At 27.6% G+C, this 18,099-nt stretch overlaps 12 protein-coding genes across 12 annotated transcripts in view; 4 read left to right on the forward strand and 8 right to left on the reverse strand.

Annotated features, from left to right (window-relative positions):
• Positions 1-1,738, reverse strand: part of ENU1_187420 (protein tyrosine kinase domain containing protein) — a gene marked incomplete at both ends in the record, with an annotated part of 1,830 nt that extends 92 nt beyond the window's left edge. The window contains one exon of the mRNA XM_008861687.1: positions 1-1,738. This exon is cut by the window's left edge and continues 92 nt beyond it. Within this exon, the coding sequence (XP_008859909.1) occupies positions 1-1,738 (1,738 nt within the window).
• Positions 1,739-1,903: 165 nt separating this feature from the next.
• Positions 1,904-3,691, reverse strand: ENU1_187430 (mRNA capping enzyme, beta chain protein; the record flags this gene model as incomplete). The annotated part of the gene is made up of 1 exon (XM_008861688.1): positions 1,904-3,691. One exon carries the CDS (start codon positions 3,689-3,691, stop codon positions 1,904-1,906), a length of 1,788 nt encoding a protein of 595 aa, XP_008859910.1.
• Positions 3,692-4,448: 757 nt separating this feature from the next.
• Positions 4,449-4,775, reverse strand: ENU1_187440 (hypothetical protein; the record flags this gene model as incomplete). Its single annotated transcript, XM_008861689.1, has 1 exon — positions 4,449-4,775. The coding sequence occupies one exon, from the start codon at positions 4,773-4,775 to the stop codon at positions 4,449-4,451; it is 327 nt and encodes a 108-aa protein (XP_008859911.1).
• Positions 4,776-4,921: 146 nt separating this feature from the next.
• ENU1_187450 (hypothetical protein) lies at positions 4,922-6,415 on the reverse strand (the record flags this gene model as incomplete). Its single annotated transcript, XM_008861690.1, has 1 exon — positions 4,922-6,415. The coding sequence occupies one exon, from the start codon at positions 6,413-6,415 to the stop codon at positions 4,922-4,924; it is 1,494 nt and encodes a 497-aa protein (XP_008859912.1).
• A 424-nt stretch (positions 6,416-6,839) lies between these two features.
• ENU1_187460 (hypothetical protein) lies at positions 6,840-9,196 on the forward strand (the record flags this gene model as incomplete). The annotated part of the gene is made up of 2 exons (XM_008861691.1): positions 6,840-9,077; positions 9,167-9,196. 2 exons carry the CDS (start codon positions 6,840-6,842, stop codon positions 9,194-9,196), a joined length of 2,268 nt encoding a protein of 755 aa, XP_008859913.1.
• Positions 9,197-9,288: 92 nt separating this feature from the next.
• Positions 9,289-9,678, reverse strand: ENU1_187470 (profilin, putative; the record flags this gene model as incomplete). The annotated part of the gene is made up of 1 exon (XM_008861692.1): positions 9,289-9,678. The coding sequence occupies one exon, from the start codon at positions 9,676-9,678 to the stop codon at positions 9,289-9,291; it is 390 nt and encodes a 129-aa protein (XP_008859914.1).
• A 220-nt stretch (positions 9,679-9,898) lies between these two features.
• ENU1_187480 (chitinase, putative) lies at positions 9,899-11,380 on the forward strand (the record flags this gene model as incomplete). The annotated part of the gene is made up of 1 exon (XM_008861693.1): positions 9,899-11,380. The coding sequence occupies one exon, from the start codon at positions 9,899-9,901 to the stop codon at positions 11,378-11,380; it is 1,482 nt and encodes a 493-aa protein (XP_008859915.1).
• Positions 11,381-11,679: 299 nt separating this feature from the next.
• ENU1_187490 (hypothetical protein) lies at positions 11,680-12,390 on the forward strand (the record flags this gene model as incomplete). Its single annotated transcript, XM_008861694.1, has 1 exon — positions 11,680-12,390. The coding sequence occupies one exon, from the start codon at positions 11,680-11,682 to the stop codon at positions 12,388-12,390; it is 711 nt and encodes a 236-aa protein (XP_008859916.1).
• Positions 12,391-12,531: 141 nt separating this feature from the next.
• Positions 12,532-13,062, reverse strand: ENU1_187500 (hypothetical protein; the record flags this gene model as incomplete). The annotated part of the gene is made up of 1 exon (XM_008861695.1): positions 12,532-13,062. One exon carries the CDS (start codon positions 13,060-13,062, stop codon positions 12,532-12,534), a length of 531 nt encoding a protein of 176 aa, XP_008859917.1.
• A 473-nt stretch (positions 13,063-13,535) lies between these two features.
• ENU1_187510 (chromatin-specific transcription elongation factor, putative) lies at positions 13,536-15,956 on the reverse strand (the record flags this gene model as incomplete). Its single annotated transcript, XM_008861696.1, has 1 exon — positions 13,536-15,956. The coding sequence occupies one exon, from the start codon at positions 15,954-15,956 to the stop codon at positions 13,536-13,538; it is 2,421 nt and encodes an 806-aa protein (XP_008859918.1).
• A 200-nt stretch (positions 15,957-16,156) lies between these two features.
• ENU1_187520 (hypothetical protein) lies at positions 16,157-16,771 on the forward strand (the record flags this gene model as incomplete). Its single annotated transcript, XM_008861697.1, has 1 exon — positions 16,157-16,771. One exon carries the CDS (start codon positions 16,157-16,159, stop codon positions 16,769-16,771), a length of 615 nt encoding a protein of 204 aa, XP_008859919.1.
• A 442-nt stretch (positions 16,772-17,213) lies between these two features.
• ENU1_187530 (Ras family GTPase) lies at positions 17,214-17,737 on the reverse strand (the record flags this gene model as incomplete). Its single annotated transcript, XM_008861698.1, has 2 exons — positions 17,214-17,583; positions 17,649-17,737. The coding sequence occupies 2 exons, from the start codon at positions 17,735-17,737 to the stop codon at positions 17,214-17,216; spliced, it is 459 nt and encodes a 152-aa protein (XP_008859920.1).
• Positions 17,738-18,099: the final 362 nt, after the last annotated feature.

The following is an 18,099-nucleotide window of genomic DNA, read 5'->3' on the forward strand; positions in this document are numbered from 1 at the left end:
TATCCCATTTTTTATTTCCACATGTTTCTAAAATACAATCAATTCTTCCTTTAGCATATTTTTTTGTTCCATTTACACAAACACAATGATCACATCCATATCCTCCATCACATTCTTCATAAGCATCTATTTTCCCATTACCACATGTTGGAACAGCACATTTTATTATACCATTTATATTAACAGGTTCAGAACCATATACACAATTACAAGCTGAAGTACATTGACTGTCTACATATCCTTCAACTGAAAAATCACAATCTTCACCATAATCTAATTTTCCATTTCCACATAATGTACAAGCTCCATTAATTGATACATAATTATCTAAACATTCACACCCTCCAGAATAATCTGAACATATACCATATTCACAATTTCCTGGACATGTCATTTTTATTGTTAAATTTATTGTTGAAAATGATGTGTCATAAGAACCAACAAATAACAAATAAGTTTCATTATGACTTAATGTAACAATAGCTCTTGCAGAACCAGAATTATTATGACAACCATTACTTACTGTTTTCATACATTTAAATTCATTTGAATTACAATCAATAAAACTAATATCAGAAGTATCATCAATATTATATTTTGTTGAATTAATAGAAATAATATCAAAAATAATGTTACGTTGTTTTGAATTACAAGTAAAAATTTCAATTGTTTGATCGATGCCATCTATTCTAAACCAAAATCCTTGAATTTTATCTTGTCTACAAATTGATTGTGATAACAAAGAATATTTCATATCAAGTGGTATAGTTATATTTGATTTAGATAATCCATTCCAATTTATATTTTGATATACTGATGAACAAATATGAACTAATTGACTAAAATATATTGAAATATCAGGTAATATAGATGAAGCATATTTTGAATGAAGAAAAAGGTATTGTGGAATATTTTCATTTAATAATAAACTTAATCTTGGAGAATGAATATTATCATTTATTCCTTCATTCATTGATATACATCCAGCAAAATGAATGAGAGAATTTACATTTTCACATGTATATTGTGAAGAAAAAGCGAATTTATTACCTTTTTCAGTTTGAATAAAATTTATCACCTCATTATCTTGTTTATGATATTTTTTATCAATTTCAACAAGAACCCATTCATTAATTGTTGATAAAACTTTAATCCAAATACCATAAGTATATGGTTTATTTTCTTCAACATTATAAGAACAAGAACTATATTCTAATTTTACATTTTGAAGGTGATGGATAACATTTTTCTTACCATTTTCAGTATTCTTATTTTTTCCATTTAAAATAAATGAAAACGAAGAAATATTTTGAAGCTCCATTCTTTGAAAAAATTCACTACATGATTCAATATTTTTATCATTATATTTTCCACATTGTTTTTTTCCAAAATACATAAATTCATCTTCACATCCACTACAATCCTCTTTATATCCAAGATTCGTATCACAATGGTCACAAATATCTGGTTTATTACACCCACTTAAACATGCTTTTCCATAAACACATGACATAATACATTTCCCTTTCCCATCTGATAAATATCCTTCTTCACAAATACATTTTGAATTACATCCAATTCCTCCATCACATTCTTCACTAAATTGATCCCATAATCCATCTCCACACTTACTTTCTAAATAAAATTCTGACTCATTAACTAGCCTACTTTTTGTAAATAATACAAATAAAATAAATAAATAATAATTTATTTTCATATTAGAATGATATTTTTGCATATTTTGAAGATTGGTCAACACAACTTTTTGTATAACTAATTTCTTTTTTATGACTTTTATTAAAAATGTTTCTAAAAATCTATAGTTAGAATTATGAAATTATTTAAAAATGAGGTTCTTATTAAAACCTCATAATAACAATAACTCTTAATTATTTGTATTACTTTATTTAGGTCGTGTATATGCTTCAAATAATTTCTTTTTCTCAATATAAAGTTGTTCTTTATATGCTGTTTCCCATTGGTCTTCTTCTGGTTTTACTGAACATCTATAAATTAACTCTTCTCTAGAAATATTACAAGCCATTGCTTCTAATGTATCAATACATACTGAAATATTATTTGGTTTTGGTTTATCATATCTATAAATATGATATTTCCATTGTCCACTCCAAACATCTAAAGAAGTTTCAACAACTCCACTTCCATTCCATCGATAAATAGCTTTATCATCTTCAAAATGTTTTAAATCTTCTTTACTAAAATTAACTTTTCTTAATAATACCTCTTTTCTTCCATCACTACAATAAAAGGTATCATCTCCATTTTTTGAAGTAGTTATTCCATAATCAATTGTCCAATGTGTCATATATTTCCATTTAAATAATCCACTATTAGCAAATGGTTTATATTCAATATCTGGTGCAAAAATAATACCATCAGATCTATGACATCTGATGTCGTCTTGAATAATATAACTCCCAATTTCATGTGAAAAACAAATTAATTGAAAGATAGAATTTATTTCTTCTTTTGTATAAAATTTTTTAATAATAATATCAAATGGTCTATTCTTTGCTTGTATTTCATTATTATCAACTCTTTCTACTATTTCTTCAATTTTTTGAATCCTTTCTGAATATTTCTTTTTTGATATATTTATACCGTCAACAATAATTGCATCAAATAACATTAAAACTGGTCTTACTGTTCTTATATTCCTTACAATTTCCCCATCAAATAAACTTACTCCATTCTCACCATATGCTTTAACCATTTCTGGAAAATCAACTATAAAAAATTCCATTTTTCTTGTAACTAAATATACTTTATTTTCTGTAACAAGTACAAAATGACGAACACCATCAGTTTTTTCACTAACAATATAAGCATTCTTTTGAATAATATCAAATGATGTTCTTCCAAAATTAACTGGCATTGCTCCTGGAAAATTATTAACACTTCCATCTGCACCTTCAATTGAATCACAAATTAATCTCCCTAAAACATTAGTTAATTTATGTTCTTGTTTTTGTTCTATATCCCCAAAATAATTTCCATGGGAACGTTTAAGAAGGTTATATATTCTATTTACACAATACATATATTCTTTAATAATGTTTCTGACACTTGCTCTATTATCAAGTATTTTTTTTATTTCTTCTGACTTAAATTCAAATTCTATTTCAAATGATTCTTTTCCTTTATTTTTTCCATCTACTTGATAAACATGTGTAAAATCAATAACAATTTCTGGAACCCATACAAATTCTATCCTAGACTTTTCACGTGTAATATATGCATCCCCTAATTCTTTGTATTCTTCTAAATTTAATAGAGTTTCTCTTGATACTTGAATTCTTAATGAATAATCAAAAGAACTACCAAGTTGAAGTTCTTCTGTTTTACTTTTTTCTTTTAATTCTAATCGAATAAATTCTCTATCTTTACCAGTTACATACCTCAAATTCCCTCTTTCTCCTTTTTGATAGATCTTTTCAATTTCATGTGATTTTTTATGTGTTAAATTAAGTTGTTGCATATAATTCAATACTATATAAAATTCTTCTTGCTTTACTCCAGAAATAAATTTATGATCATTATCAAATATTCCTATACGTGACTCTACTTCTATACTACTATTACTCTGTGTATTATATTTAATTGTTTCCAACATTTTTGAATATTTTTCAATTGCTTGTTCTTGTTCTGGTGTTAATCCATCGTCTGTCATAATTATAATTTTCTTAGTTCATATTTTATTAGATCTGTCTTTTCAGTACTAATAATCTCTCGATATAATATTTATATATTCCCCACGACATCCTAACCTTAGCTAAAAAAAGTTATTATACTTAGTTACATTGTTGAATACCTTGAAATTTAAATTGATTATAATAAATAAATTAACATTGAAATATTTCTTTAAATTATAAAAAAAACACTTGTTATAAACCCAATTTCTTGTGCTTATAAAATAAAGTTAGAGACAATGAGTTAAACTTCTCCTAGAAGAGAGACATGAATAACTTCTACTCATCTACAAACCACAAATAACTTAAAACTTTATTTAATAGTTTTATATAACATATTGACTTATTAAACAAAAAATAATTCAAATAAAAGTAATGATATTGCTAGTTTTTATCCTAAATTATTTATTATAAACTTCTTAGTGTTAAGGTAAATTCACACACTTTTTTGAAGGGATTAAAGAAATAAAAACAACCAAAAAATGAAAATTTTTTATGTCAAAACAAAGAGTCTTTATTTTGTAGTTAAGTACTACTTAAAATTATGTTTATGTTTTTTGACAACCAAACATATAATAATTTTAACGTATTATCTTTAAGCTATTTCTATATTTTTATAAATAATGAAAAACAAAGTTGTTTTATATATGAAAGAATAATTTTTCTACAACGTAATAAAACAAAAATAATATTTAAGACCATCTACTTATCAACTCAAAATGATTGTTCTTTAAGTGCTCAAGAAAGAAATTGAAGTATTTGTGAAGAGACAAAAGCTTTTGAATCATCAAACATATCAAATGTAACATTACATGAAACTGTCACTCTCTTTTTTAATTTCATAGAAAATAATTGTGACAATGATTGAGAGTCTGAATCTAAAACATCTCCATAAAGTTGTGTTGTACTTGGTAGTTGTTCAACTGTTTTTTGAGATAAAGATAATCCATTTAATTCATTACTGTTTTTATATTGTATAACAACAATAATTTCTTTTTCAAGTATAATCATTTGAATTAAATACTTTTTATTAAGATGTTTGATTTGTTGATATTTAACTTCCATTTCATTTTTAAGATTTTTTATTTTCAAGATTATTTTTTGATTCATCTGTATCACAACGAATCTAAAAAATTCTAAAAAAATTCAAGAATGAATTATAAAAAACCAAAAAGAAATTTATCTTACTTCTTTTGGGATCGTTAAATTTGTTATGGTGTGTTACGAGAGGTTCTAAGTGATAAAGATCTTTGTCTAGAACTTAAAGAACTTCTCATTGAAGATCTGGAATTCTTAGTAGCAAAACCATTTGATGTTGATCTAGTTCTAGTAAGAGTTGGTCTTCTAACAGAATTTCTTCTCTGAGAATTAGTACTAAAACCACCAGCAATATTTGTTGATCCTCCACTACTAGATCTAGTATTGTTTAGATTATTTGTTGCACTTCCTGCATTAGAGCCATTTGCAGTTGTTTTTGATTTCTTTAATTTTTCAATTAATTTAGTTGCTGCTTTATCAAGTCTTGGACTTACATGTTTATCTACAGCAGCATTAACTTTTTTCTTTAATTTATTATATCCACTAACATCTTTAACTTTATCTTTAGCTAAGTCAATTTTTGATTCTACTTTAGAAACACCTTTCTTTAATTTACTTAATGCCTTACCAGCCCCACTGTTTTTAAATTTATCATATCCTTTCAATAAAGCTCTTCCAGTTTTTCCACTACTCATCATTTCTCTAACAGTATGTACTTCATAGTCAGTAACATTCTTATTTTCTCCAAACACCTTATCAACAAGTGCATGTGCAGCACCTTCCAATTTTCCTGTACCTTTTTCAATACCTGATGTAATTGGAGATGTGGCTAGTTCTCCAACTTTCTCTGAAACTGTATCTTTAGTTGCTTGTGAAAGTTTACTCAAAGAAGATGACTCATCTAACTTAGCACCCACAGCACCAGAGATAGTTTCTGAAAGACTTCCTGTTACTGCGTCAGAAAGCGCATCTGTTAGATGTTCTGTGCCTATACTTATTCCATCTTTTAGAAGTTGTCTAGCTCCTTCTTTTGCTCCAGCTTTTAGTCTCTCTTTAGTAGTTCCTTCTGTAACTTGATATCCTTTTGAAAATTGAGTTGCAGTCTTTGTTAAGACTCCTAATCCTTTAGCTCCATACTCAATTCCTTTAGCTACTTGAGAAACTGCTAATGCAGCACCAGCAACACCTGCCGCAGGAGGGAAAACTGGGGTAACAGCTGTAGCAACAAATCCAACCACATTAGCTGTTTTACTAGCTACACCTGCAACATTTTCAACTTTCTCCAAAACTTCAGCCACAGCATCTCCATTTTTAGCCATCCACAATGTTGACTCTTCAAGGACATCAGTTAGTGCACCCCTAACATTGGCAGCAGCATTCTGAGCTTTTTTTAATACACGCATTTTTGTTTTATCAATCTTATTTGCCACTTTTACTCGAGCATTTCGCCATCGCTTTCCCTTTAGAGTATCAGATAACAGAAAATCATTTGTCTCAAATAATGTCATAAAAGCATCTAATGCTTCATCATCTTGTTCTTCTTCAAAAGAGTCATATAAATGACTTCCAAAAGAAAGCTCTTCAATTAAATCAAATTCATCAAATGAAAATAAATCAGCTTTTACAACAGAGAAAAGTAAAGTAAGGAAGAATATTATATTCAACATCCTATTAATAATGTGGTTTTGCAGTTCTATCACTTGCTTTTTCAGCTTTGAATTATCTTTTGTAGTCAAAACACATTTACATTCCTTTTCAAGTCAGTGGTTTACTTTTTGACTTCATGAAACCCAAGAAGTTCTATTTATTCCTTCATTTTATTAAATTGGTTTTTTTATTAAATATCGATTTGATTTAACAAAAGGAGCATTGAATTTAAAAGTTTTGTTTTGGAGTTATTTCGTTTTATGGAAGTTGGATTTCAATCCTAAAATTTCATTGTTCTTCTTAATAACATATTTACTAGCATTTTATAAAAAGGTTTATTTTTTTTTTTGTTTTTTATGAAGAAGAAAACTTCTAAGTGAACTTAGTTAGAGTAAGTTTCCTTTGTTAATGGAAGATAGCACAAAAAAGTTAATTGAAATTTTAATGGAACCAACATATAAGTCACGTATTCCTGAAGAAGTTGTTGCTGATAGTTGTATTAGATTTATCGATTTTAGAACTAACAAAATTGAAAAAGAAGAAGATAGAAAACAAAGAATTCAAAAGATGATTCAAAAATACGATGTAAAGGAAGTTTTTATTGAGAATATTGTGACTGTTTTTAATCAAATTGTCTCAGATTTTAAGAAAAATGAAAATAAAACTGAAGAAGAGAAAGATATACCAATTTTTACACAAAAACATATTATCGAAATGGTTGAGACAGTAATCCAATGGGGGGTCATTCCAAATTTAACAAAAATTCATGTAGAAGAAGATGATGAAGAATTTATAGGGGAAAATACATTTATTATAAAAATAAACCCAAAAAGAAATACTAACAAACTAAAACTAATCATAGATTCAATACTACCAAATATTAAAATAGAAAATATGAATATAATAATAAAAGAGTATATGAAATATATTTATGCAGCTATTCTTGACATCGGACTAGATCAGTCTGAATTAAAACCCCTTCGTCCTTTTTTCGATCTTGAAATAAGTGTCAAATCTCTTATTCAATTAATTATCCAAAATACAGAACAAAGAAATATTATTCAAAAAGAATTATTTTATCTTATTACTGAATGTAATGGATTGATATATCTTCTTATATATTTTTCTGAAAAGGAATTTCAAGAAATACCAGAGGAAATGGCAATGTTTATTTTGAACCAACTTTTTATTAAAGAAGATCAACCATTATTTTATTCATATGTACTTAATAATTATCAAAATTTAATTGACTCAAACCTTCTTCCAAAAAATGAAATAAATCTATTGTATTTTATTGTGTTACCAGCATCTCAATTAGAAGACTGTATGAATAAAAATGCTATTCAACCTCTAAAAAGATTAAATCATATTATTTGTCAAAGAGAGTTGACAGGAACAAAATTCTCTTTTGAAGAACGGGAACAAATTCCTAATGAAATAAAAATAGTTGAGTGTTTTATTAATGTTGCAAACGTGTTATTTGATGATTTTCAACATAAACTTAAACAAACAGAATTTAACAATGAAATGGTTATAAGTATAATTGAGTTGGTCAAGTATTATCATAATAGTATTCTTTTTCAAGACAATGAAGAAGAAATAAAGAACAGTATTATTTCATTAAGTTGTTATTATTTCAAATTACTTGAAGATTATTCTGATATTATCAAAGAGATACAAAAGAATGAGTCTATCATCAAAAAAGAGGAATTAGACCATGATATTAATGAAATTATTCAGAAAATATATTTAACTTTATCTCATGAACAACAAATACAATTATTACTTAGCTGGAGTCAAGTTATTACAACAGAAAATGATTGTATTATTGTTATTACTTTATTAAATAAAACAAAACAATTAAAAGAAAATTCAACAGAATATATTAACATATTTCATATCTTATTAGAAAAATCTCCAAATACTAATATTGTTATGAATTATATTAATTATTTAATGGATGAATGGAAAAATAGTACATCAATTATTTATCATCAAAATACTATTAATGAACTTTTACCTTCTATCATTGAAAAAGATGGAAGCATGTATTCATCAATCATAGAGTTTTTAAGTATTTTACCATCAAGTACTTTAAAAAGTGAAGAATTAGAAAGAGATATAGAAAATATTACAAAAAATAATGATAATGATAATATGGTTCTTCTTAATAAATTACGTCTTGAACTAGTCAAACAAAAAACTCTTCATTTTAATGAAGAGAAAATAAAAATAATAATCAAAGATATAATAAATGTTTTATTATATAACACTAATATTACTTTACAAAAATTATTAATTTCTAATATCTCTTTAATTTCAATTCATATCAATCTACTTCCTTATTTACTTCCATTTATTAATAAAATAGATTCAGAAAATAGTGCTATTGTTTTCATTGAATTAATTATTTCAATTCTTTCTGTTAAAAGAAATGAAGTTATTAATGAAATACCTTCTTTATTAAATTCATTACTTTCAATTAAAATTCCTCACTTATTTCCTTATTTATCAATGGTTTTTAATTATTTATTTGAATTTATACCAACTTCAATATATAATTCTTTAGTAATAACTTATTTTATTAATTTAATAGACTTTTGTGATTTCAAAGAAGAAAGTAATGTTAATTCTCTTCTTCACTCTCTTCGTTCATTGACTGATGCTATTGATATTAATAAAGTAACATCAGTATTTACTATATCGCAACTTAACAAACTTCATTCTATCATTGGTTCTCTTTCTTCTTTAACTAATTCTAAAAATAAAAGTGGTTTAGAATTTATTTCATCAGAATTTGATAGTTATATTGATATATGTACTAACTCTTCTAATTCATCGTTTCTCTTTTATTTTTATTATGTTTTCTTTATCTTAAATAAATTTTTTTTATCTAAAAACCTTTTTGAATTAGATAATCAGCTAATTTTTCAACAACCAAAAGGCATTGTTCTTCTTTCATATAGTCTCCATATGTTGCAACAATTATTACTTGTTTTGTTTTTACAATAACAAAACCTTCGTCTTCTTTTTCTGACATGGCAGTGATTGTTCTATCACCTCCATATTGAATAATACATCCTGTCCCTTTAAGTTTTATTTTCATTCCTGTTTGCCTCTTCTTGGAATCACCAAACAATGATATTAAATTTGCAATTTCATTCTTTTCTAAATGGCAATGAAGTGAAACTGCATTTTCAGTTCCATCCATCCCAATTATTACAGCACTTTTACAATACCCAGAACCAATTAATTCAACATCTACGTATTCTTGCCATGTCATTTCAAGTTATGATTTTCAAGTTAAATTTAAAAAAAAATCTAAAATAAAAAATAACTAAATATGATGAAAAGAAAGTCATTACTCTTTAATAAATATATCTTGATTTCTAAAATGAAAAGAAATGAATCATAATCATTATGATAACCATATCTCTTTTCTTCTGGTGAAAAGGGATTAATATAAAAGGACTTTGTAATAAATTAAAAAGTATTAATCACCGATGTCACTACTGGCATTAATTTATCTTATTTACATGGCAAACGCTAACAACTGTGAAGGTCTTTCTAACGGATTTTATTGTATCGATAATAAAAACTATCTTTGGTGTTATGGAAGAACAGAAGGAACACCAGGTAAATGCCTAGGAGAAACTGTTTGTAAATGTGGCAGAACACAATATAACCCTTGTGTGTGGAATTTCCTTGACCTTCCTGATTGTGAAAAAAAGCCAGGTGATTTCTTTGAGAAGTCACCAGATTCTTCTGAATCTAAGCATGAATCTTCTGAAGTTAAACCAGACTCTTCTGAATCTAAACATGAATCTTCTGAAGTTAAACCAGACTCTTCTGAATCTAAACATGAATCTTCTGAGCCAGAAGTTAGTGTCCCAAAGAAAACAGTTGCTTATTATACTAATTGGGCACAATATAGATTCAATTCAATTGATGGATGGACTTGTAAATACACAGCAGATAATATTGATCCAACGATTGTGGATGTAATCAATTATGCTTTTGTTGTTTTTGATTCAACCTATACAGTTAAGGAATATGAATGGAATGATGACCAAATGATACCAAAAATTGTTGCAATGAAATCAAGAAATCCTAATCTCAAAGTTCTTGCTTCAATTGGAGGATGGAATTTCAATTTTTATGATTCAACAAAACACCTTTACAGCCAAATGGCAGAAAAGCAAGCAACTCGTGCTACATTCATTAAAAGTGCAATGAGCTTTGCAAGAAAATACAATCTTGATGGAATTGATATTGATTGGGAATATCCTGCAAATGAAGACCAAGGAGGAAGGCCTGTAGATACACAATCATTCACATTATTATTAAAAGAATTCAGAGAGGCTATAGACAAAGAAGCAGGTAATGGAAAATCCAAATTATTGTTGACAATTGCCGCACCTGCTGGTCCATGGAACATTAAAAACATTGAAATAAGTAAATTCCATCAATACATAGATTGGATTAATTTAATGACATATGATCTTCACGGGTCATGGGATGAAGTTACAGGATCTCATACTGCATTATATGCCACTGATGGAATTTCTGTTGATGACGCTGTTACAGCTTATTTAAATGCTGGAGTTCCATCAACTAAAATTATGTTGGGAATGGCTCATTATGGACGGGGTTGGACATTAAAATCAAGTTCTGATCATGAAATGGGATCTGCTGCAACTGGAGCTAGTAAAAGTGGGACTTGTACAGGAGAAAATGGATATTTATCTAAATATGAAATAGATGCTTTGATTCCCCAAGAAAATATTAAATTTGATTCAAAATCAAAGACAATGTATGGATATAAAAATGACCAATGGTTCTCTTTTGATACTAAAGAAACCTTTAAATATAAGGCAGATTATCTATGTAAGAAAAAACTTGGAGGTGTTATGTTCTGGTCATTAGATTTAGATAAAAATTATGTTAATACAAAATACATTAAGAGTCAAATTGAGAAATGTTAAAATAATTGAAACATACTCTTATCTACAAATATCATATCTTAGTTTTAAAAATTTTTTATTAACTTTTGTAATACAAATAGGAAATTTCAAAAAACGAAAGAAAGAAATTTCATTTTCAACAACCATGAATGTTGTCCATGATGCTTGTTTTTGAATGGACGACAGTAGTAAATATTGAGTAAAATAAAAATCTTAGAATACGACACTAACAAAAATAGAACAAATTTCGTTCGATATGCTCAATTTTGAAACTGAAAATACGATAATTAGGGTATTATCGTTTATTTATTTTTCTACTAATGTATCCATACTTACACATTTCAACTAAAGTACCAACGGATTTAAAACCACCCCAATTAGCAATTTCAACACAAACAATATACCGTCATCGTAATTTTACAACAACGATTACTTTATCTACTTCTTGGAGAGAATACCACCACCTTTCTTCTCAACAAATAATTAAGGCTTGTTTTGCAATGACATGTGTAAAAGAAACTGACAGAGAGATAATACCATCATGCTCAATTTGTCATCCTGATCGGGCTTTAGTTGAAATTGATCATTATGATGAACTTCAAATAGGACCTTCTACTCTAAAAGATGGGTTAGAAAAATACTCATTTAATTGTTGTAAGTCATATTGTTCTTCATCAAGAAATCATCAACACTCAAGAATATGTCTATGCCTTGACCTTCCTGGAGGTCCTTTTTATTCAGCACCATTTATTCTTCAAGCTCGAGATAAAAAAGAATATCAAAAAGAACTTGTTACTCTTGCTGTTGCTTCTGATAATAAGAAATATGTATTAGAACAACTTCGTCTTTCTGTAGTAGAATTTGGAGAGTGTTGTATTAAAAATGGAACGATATATGGTTATTTATTCTTTAATTGTGATAAAGAACGTGTGGGAGAGGCACAAAATTTAATCCATTCAATTCTAACTGGAGAATTTGGCCAAAAGAATATAACGAGGTATTACCTCAACTCAAGTCTTGACTCAGAATAAATTAATTGTACTTACTATTTTTCACATTTAAGATTCATAATATAAAATATAACAATCAGAAGGATGTGGAAAATAGACATATAAAAATAATTCCAATTCATTCCTTTAAAGAGAGGTCTTTGTTTATAAAACATAGCCTTTTTATTCTGAGTCAGAAGAAGACGAAGAAGATGATACCTTTGCATTCTTACGTTTAATTTTTTCACTCAATGCTTCTTTCTTAGTTTCTGTTTTAGATAATTTCTTTTGTTTAATTTCTTTTTGTTTAGCTTCTTTTTTTTGTTTGCTAAGACTTGATTCAGATTTTCGACATAGGGTTAGCCATTCTGGTTTACTTTGAACAGTAATATTACGCCAATCAACAAAATGATATTTAGGCTCTTTTGTTGAATGAAAGAAATCAATATCTTCTTCTTTTTCTTGGTCTTCATACTCTTCTGGAATAATAACCTCAAGTCCATCAACAAATGGTTTTGAAACTGACATCTTTTTCTTATTATTAACTAATGGAATAACGCTTTGGTATGAAGTCTTTTCCATAGGAACTACAGTATTTTTTTTACCTTTAGAGTTATAGGTCAATTGTTTAATTTTTGATATGTCGTATGAACGTGGGTAAGTGATCAACACCATCTCATATTCGTCACTATTCATTTTGTCTATCAATGACATTTCTTCTGACTTTGTTTTTTAAAAAGATTTTCTTTAATTTTAAAAACCTAATTTTTTTTTTAAAATAAACAATAAAACTAATTTCTTTAATTTATTTACTACAGTATTAGTTTTATTATTAAATATCGTTATATATAACTAAAATAAAAACAAACATTAGCATTTAATGGTAAGTCATCATCTTCTTGAACTGCTGTGTAATTCACTTCGGCAAAAGGATCATTTGGTATTTCACTTTCTGTGTATTTATTTTTCCAACAACGAGACACGAAGAACCATGTAAGAAATGTCATAATTATTAAGAAGATAATAACAATAGCGGTAGCGATTCCAAGAATATAATATCCCATCCAATCCATTTCTTCCACAACTAATCTTATTTCTTAATTCTTCTTTAATAATAAGTTCTGTTATGTATTAGTATCAAAAACAATCGAAAAGAAAAAACAATAAAAAATAAAAATGTCATTCATTTAAGGTTTCTTTGTTCCTGCATAATTACTAGAGAATGGACGTTTTATCCCTCCTAAGTTACTTGGTTTCTTTGTAGGAACAAATGCTTTATTAATTTTAATCGGCTGTAATCTAGAATTACTAGAAGAGGAGGTTGTTGGAGTTGTTGATGTTTTCTTGAAGAAATTTTGTATTGTAGTACTTCGTTGTTGTGATGGTCTTCTTTGTTGAACTCTTTGGCGTTGTTTCATCATTTGAGCTCGACCTATCATTTCATGTTCTTCTCTGTCTTTGACAAGATCATCTTTAATAGCTTCTCTTTCTAGATCAGACCAACTTTCTCCATCATCGTCCTCTTCTTCACTACTTGAACTTGATTCTTCTTCACTTGAAAGGTCAGTAGAAAGGTCATCCTCTGCATCTAATTCTTTTTCTAATTCTTCATCAGGTTCAAAAACTTCTTCTGACTCTTCACTGTCAGACTTGGTATTGTCTGCATCTAAGAATGACCAACCTTTCTCAGCAAAAGCCACTGGGTCTGAATTAACAGCTTCCATAATATTTATCCAATTTAAACTCTGGACTGTTTCATAACTTTTAATTTCACATTTATTTAACCATTTTTTGATATGATCTAAATCAGTTTTTGAAACTGAACTAATTTGTAATACTGGTTTATGATGGTCTTTAAAAATTACTACCATATCAAAATTTTTTAAGGTAAGACTTCTTGATAATCTTTCAAAAACTACAACTTCTATTGTATCTAATTCAATGACTTTGTATGGAGCATCAGAAATATTAATAAGACATTTAACAGTTGGAACTAAAGTAGCTGTATTTCTTTTAATTGTTCCTCCAAACTTTAATTCTCTGAAAGGAACTTCAAAACTAACAGGAATATCTTTTTCTTTGACTTTTGTTAAAAATTCAGCATATAAATGATTATATTTTGCACGAATTCTTTTTTCTCTTTCTTCTTCTCTTGCTTCTTCTGCTTCGCTATAATACCTATCTCCACGATCAATATTAAGTGAAATATCCATAATTTCATTATAAAATTGAATATCTGATATAGGTCTGTTTTGAATAATAACTGGTGGATCCATATGAAAATGTAGTAATATAACTGTTTCTGTATCACCATTTTGGAAAAAGGCGTGTTGAATATTATCATACATTAGCTCTACATTTCCACCTGATGAAACAAATCTAAATCCATTCATATGTGCTTCAAGAACACCTTCAGTTCTTTTTCCTTTTAATACTGGATTAATGCAAACTGACCTAAGTATTGGGACACTTTCTTTTCTTAACACCAATTTCTCTTCTTTCATTCCTCTTATATTTCTAATCTTCTCTTCTTCATTCCATTTTTTTTTCATTTCTTTCCAATCATTTTCTATTCTTGAAATTCTATCTGAGTCTCTTACATGAAATGATAATTCTTTTACATAAACTGTTCCTTCTTCAGTCTCTCTAGGAACATTAAAATTAATACGGAAAAATCCTTCTCTTGTAGTAATGTTTTTAATATATGCAACATGAAATGGAACTAATTGACCATTAATTGGTAATAAAATAGCATATTTTTTTACATCAGAATTAATATATAATGCATTTTTTGAAGGCATTTCTTTTTGGTTATTATAACATATTGCTTTAATTTTTTCTTTTTTTAACGTTTCTACTTTTGGTCTATGTTCTTCTTTCATAGTTTCTTTTCTTTGTTGTTCATATTCTTTTAATTCATCTTCATCTTCTTGTTGTTTCTTATCTCTGAATTTAGATAATACTTCTGCTGGTTCTTCTTCATCTTTAAATGAGAAGAAGACACTAGAACTATTACTACCAACAAATTTAGTTAAATTAATAAGTCCTTTACTACCAATATAACATGTATCACAAATCATTAATTGACCACTCCAAACTCGAATCATTATAACACTTCCTTCTTTTAATATTTCTTCTCCTTTAATAATCTCGACTTGTTGACTTAATCCTGCTACTTCAATTACTTTAGTATCAACTTTTATTCCTGACTTATATTTACTTGCTAATGTTTGTTCTAATCTTAATAATTGGTTATACGTATGTTTAATTTCTTTGCTAACATCAACACCATAAGTTCTTGCAACGATAGCAGTTTCACCTTCAATTTGTACTTTTATATAAACAAACATGATGGTATCTTTCAAACAACCTTCTGAAGTGACTGGTGGCCATGTGTGAGTAAAAGTTCCTGATAGTACTTGTGCGTCAACAATACTTTGTTCAGCATTAGGTACTTCTTTTAAGATTTTTTCATCTTTTACTCCACTTTTAATATACTCTACAATATCTTTGTGTGACACTTGATCTTCTGTTTCCAATATATCTTTCATTTTAGGAACAAATCGTTTTTTGAGAAGGAGACATGAAAGTTGAGAAGCTGATTTCATCTTTTTGAGTATTTTTTGAAGTTCCTTTTTCCTTTTCAATTTTTAAAAATTTTATTTTACTATATTTATTTGTAAAAATATTATTAAATTATAATTTTCTATCTTGGATTTGCAATAAAACTTTTACTCTCTTTCTCTTTGTTCTCTGTTATAAAACATTTAGATAAAATAAACTCAAACTACAATTTATTCAAAAAGAAATGAGCCTGATTGATACAGACAATCAAAACATTATCAATGAATGTAAAAAAATGCTTAGAACAACAAATACAAGTCTGTATGTTTACTCTCATTCATACAAAGTAATGCAATTATCTCTTGAAATTTATGACTTAGTCTCACCACTTTGTAAGGTAAACAAAACAAATTTAATCATGGGAGCTTTACTCCATGATATCACTAAAACACGTTCTTTGGTTACAAAAGAAGATCATCCATTAACAGGTGCTAATGTTGCAAGAGAATTAGGGTGTAGTGAAGCAATTTGTCAAATAATTGCCCAACACGTTAACCCAATAAGAGTTCCAGGGAAATTAACAGAAATTGACATTGTTTGTTATGCTGATAAAAGAGTAAAATGGGACTATATAGTAACAATGCAAGAACGAATAGACGATGTATGTATTCGTTATAACATAAAGAAAGATTCTCAATTTTGCTCTGTCTGTACTCAGTCATATCTACAAATTGAACAAGAAATAGGCGAATATGCTAAGAAAAATGGTCAATGGGATCATTTTATTGAATTTATCCATCGTACAGAAGAAGGAAAAGTAACTCCATTCATTGGAATGGAAAAAACGGATTTAATTTAATAAAAAAACAATGCCTCTTTGGTTTGTTTTAATTAATTTAGTTGGTTTATTCTTGTTTATGAATAGCATGGACTGGACAACACAGAATGGCTTTATTGCATGATTCTATCTCTTCTGGGGTTGTTGGCTGTTTTTTCACATAAGAATGAATTTCACTATTGATTCGACCAAAATTATTAGGGGCGTGTCTTCTACAATTTCCACAATCAATACATTTTTTATCAACATAATAAGGACCAGCAACATTTTGTGGCCAACGTTCTAGATTTCTTTGCATAGGCTAATAATGATTAAGTTATTCTTTTTAATAGTTCTTTATAAAGACGTGTCTTTTAGTTACTTTAAGATGATGATGTGTCAAGATGTCAAAATACAAAAGAAAGAGAAAAATAAAAAAGAATGAACTTTTATTTAGAATAAGTTTTCATACCAAATAAGAAAATCATAAGATTACACAATTATTTTTCTTTTGTAGATTTCCTTGTTGTTCAACTAACCGTCTTGCTAATAATGAAAAGATTTCGTTAATATTTTCATTACGTTTAGCTGACGTTTCTAGAAAATCACAACCATGAGTATTACAAAATTCTTGAACCTCTTCATTTTTTACAACTTTGTCATCAAGGTCGCACTTATTACCAGCAACAAGTATTGGTGGTAACGTTAATGGCACATCACCACCATTCATAGAAGTAGTAATATTGACAATATCATTATAAATACCCTTAATACCATTAAAAGAATCATTGTCATCCACAGCATAAACTAAAACAAACCCATCCCCTTCTTTAATATAAAGTTCATGTAGTGTTCTGAATTGTTCCTTAATTATGAGTTAAAGTAAAGGTTAAGTATTAAAAAGTTTTACAAAACAAACTGAACCAGCCGTATCATAAACAGATAAATAAATTTGTTTATCGTCAAATTCAATTGTCTTGTTAAAGGTTTGTTCAATAGTTGGATCATATCCAGAAATAAACGTGTTTTTAGTAAAACGAAAAGCAATGGCAGATTTACCAACAAAAGCAGGACCTAACAAAACAATTTTGAAGCGGTATGACTGTGACATAAAGGGTTTTTTGAAGTAAATATTTTTAAGTTCTCATTTAAGGTTTAAAAAAAAAATGAAAGAATTAGAATAATAATTAGTCTTGTTGTATTTTCCTGTTATTAAAGAAAAAGAAATTAATGTAATAAGTATTGAATTAAGTATTGATAGAACTAGCCTCTATTACTTCTGTCTCAAGGAAGATTAGTCCTGTCACTTCGTCTTCTTCTAGCATTTCTACAAAGAGGCACAAAAATTAGCAAAGAAAAATGCATCTAAA

The sequence above is a fragment of the Entamoeba nuttalli genome (assembly GCF_000257125.1).
Source record: "Entamoeba nuttalli P19 unplaced genomic scaffold asmbl_8588, whole genome shotgun sequence".
NCBI lineage: Eukaryota > Evosea > Mastigamoebida > Endamoebidae > Entamoeba > Entamoeba nuttalli.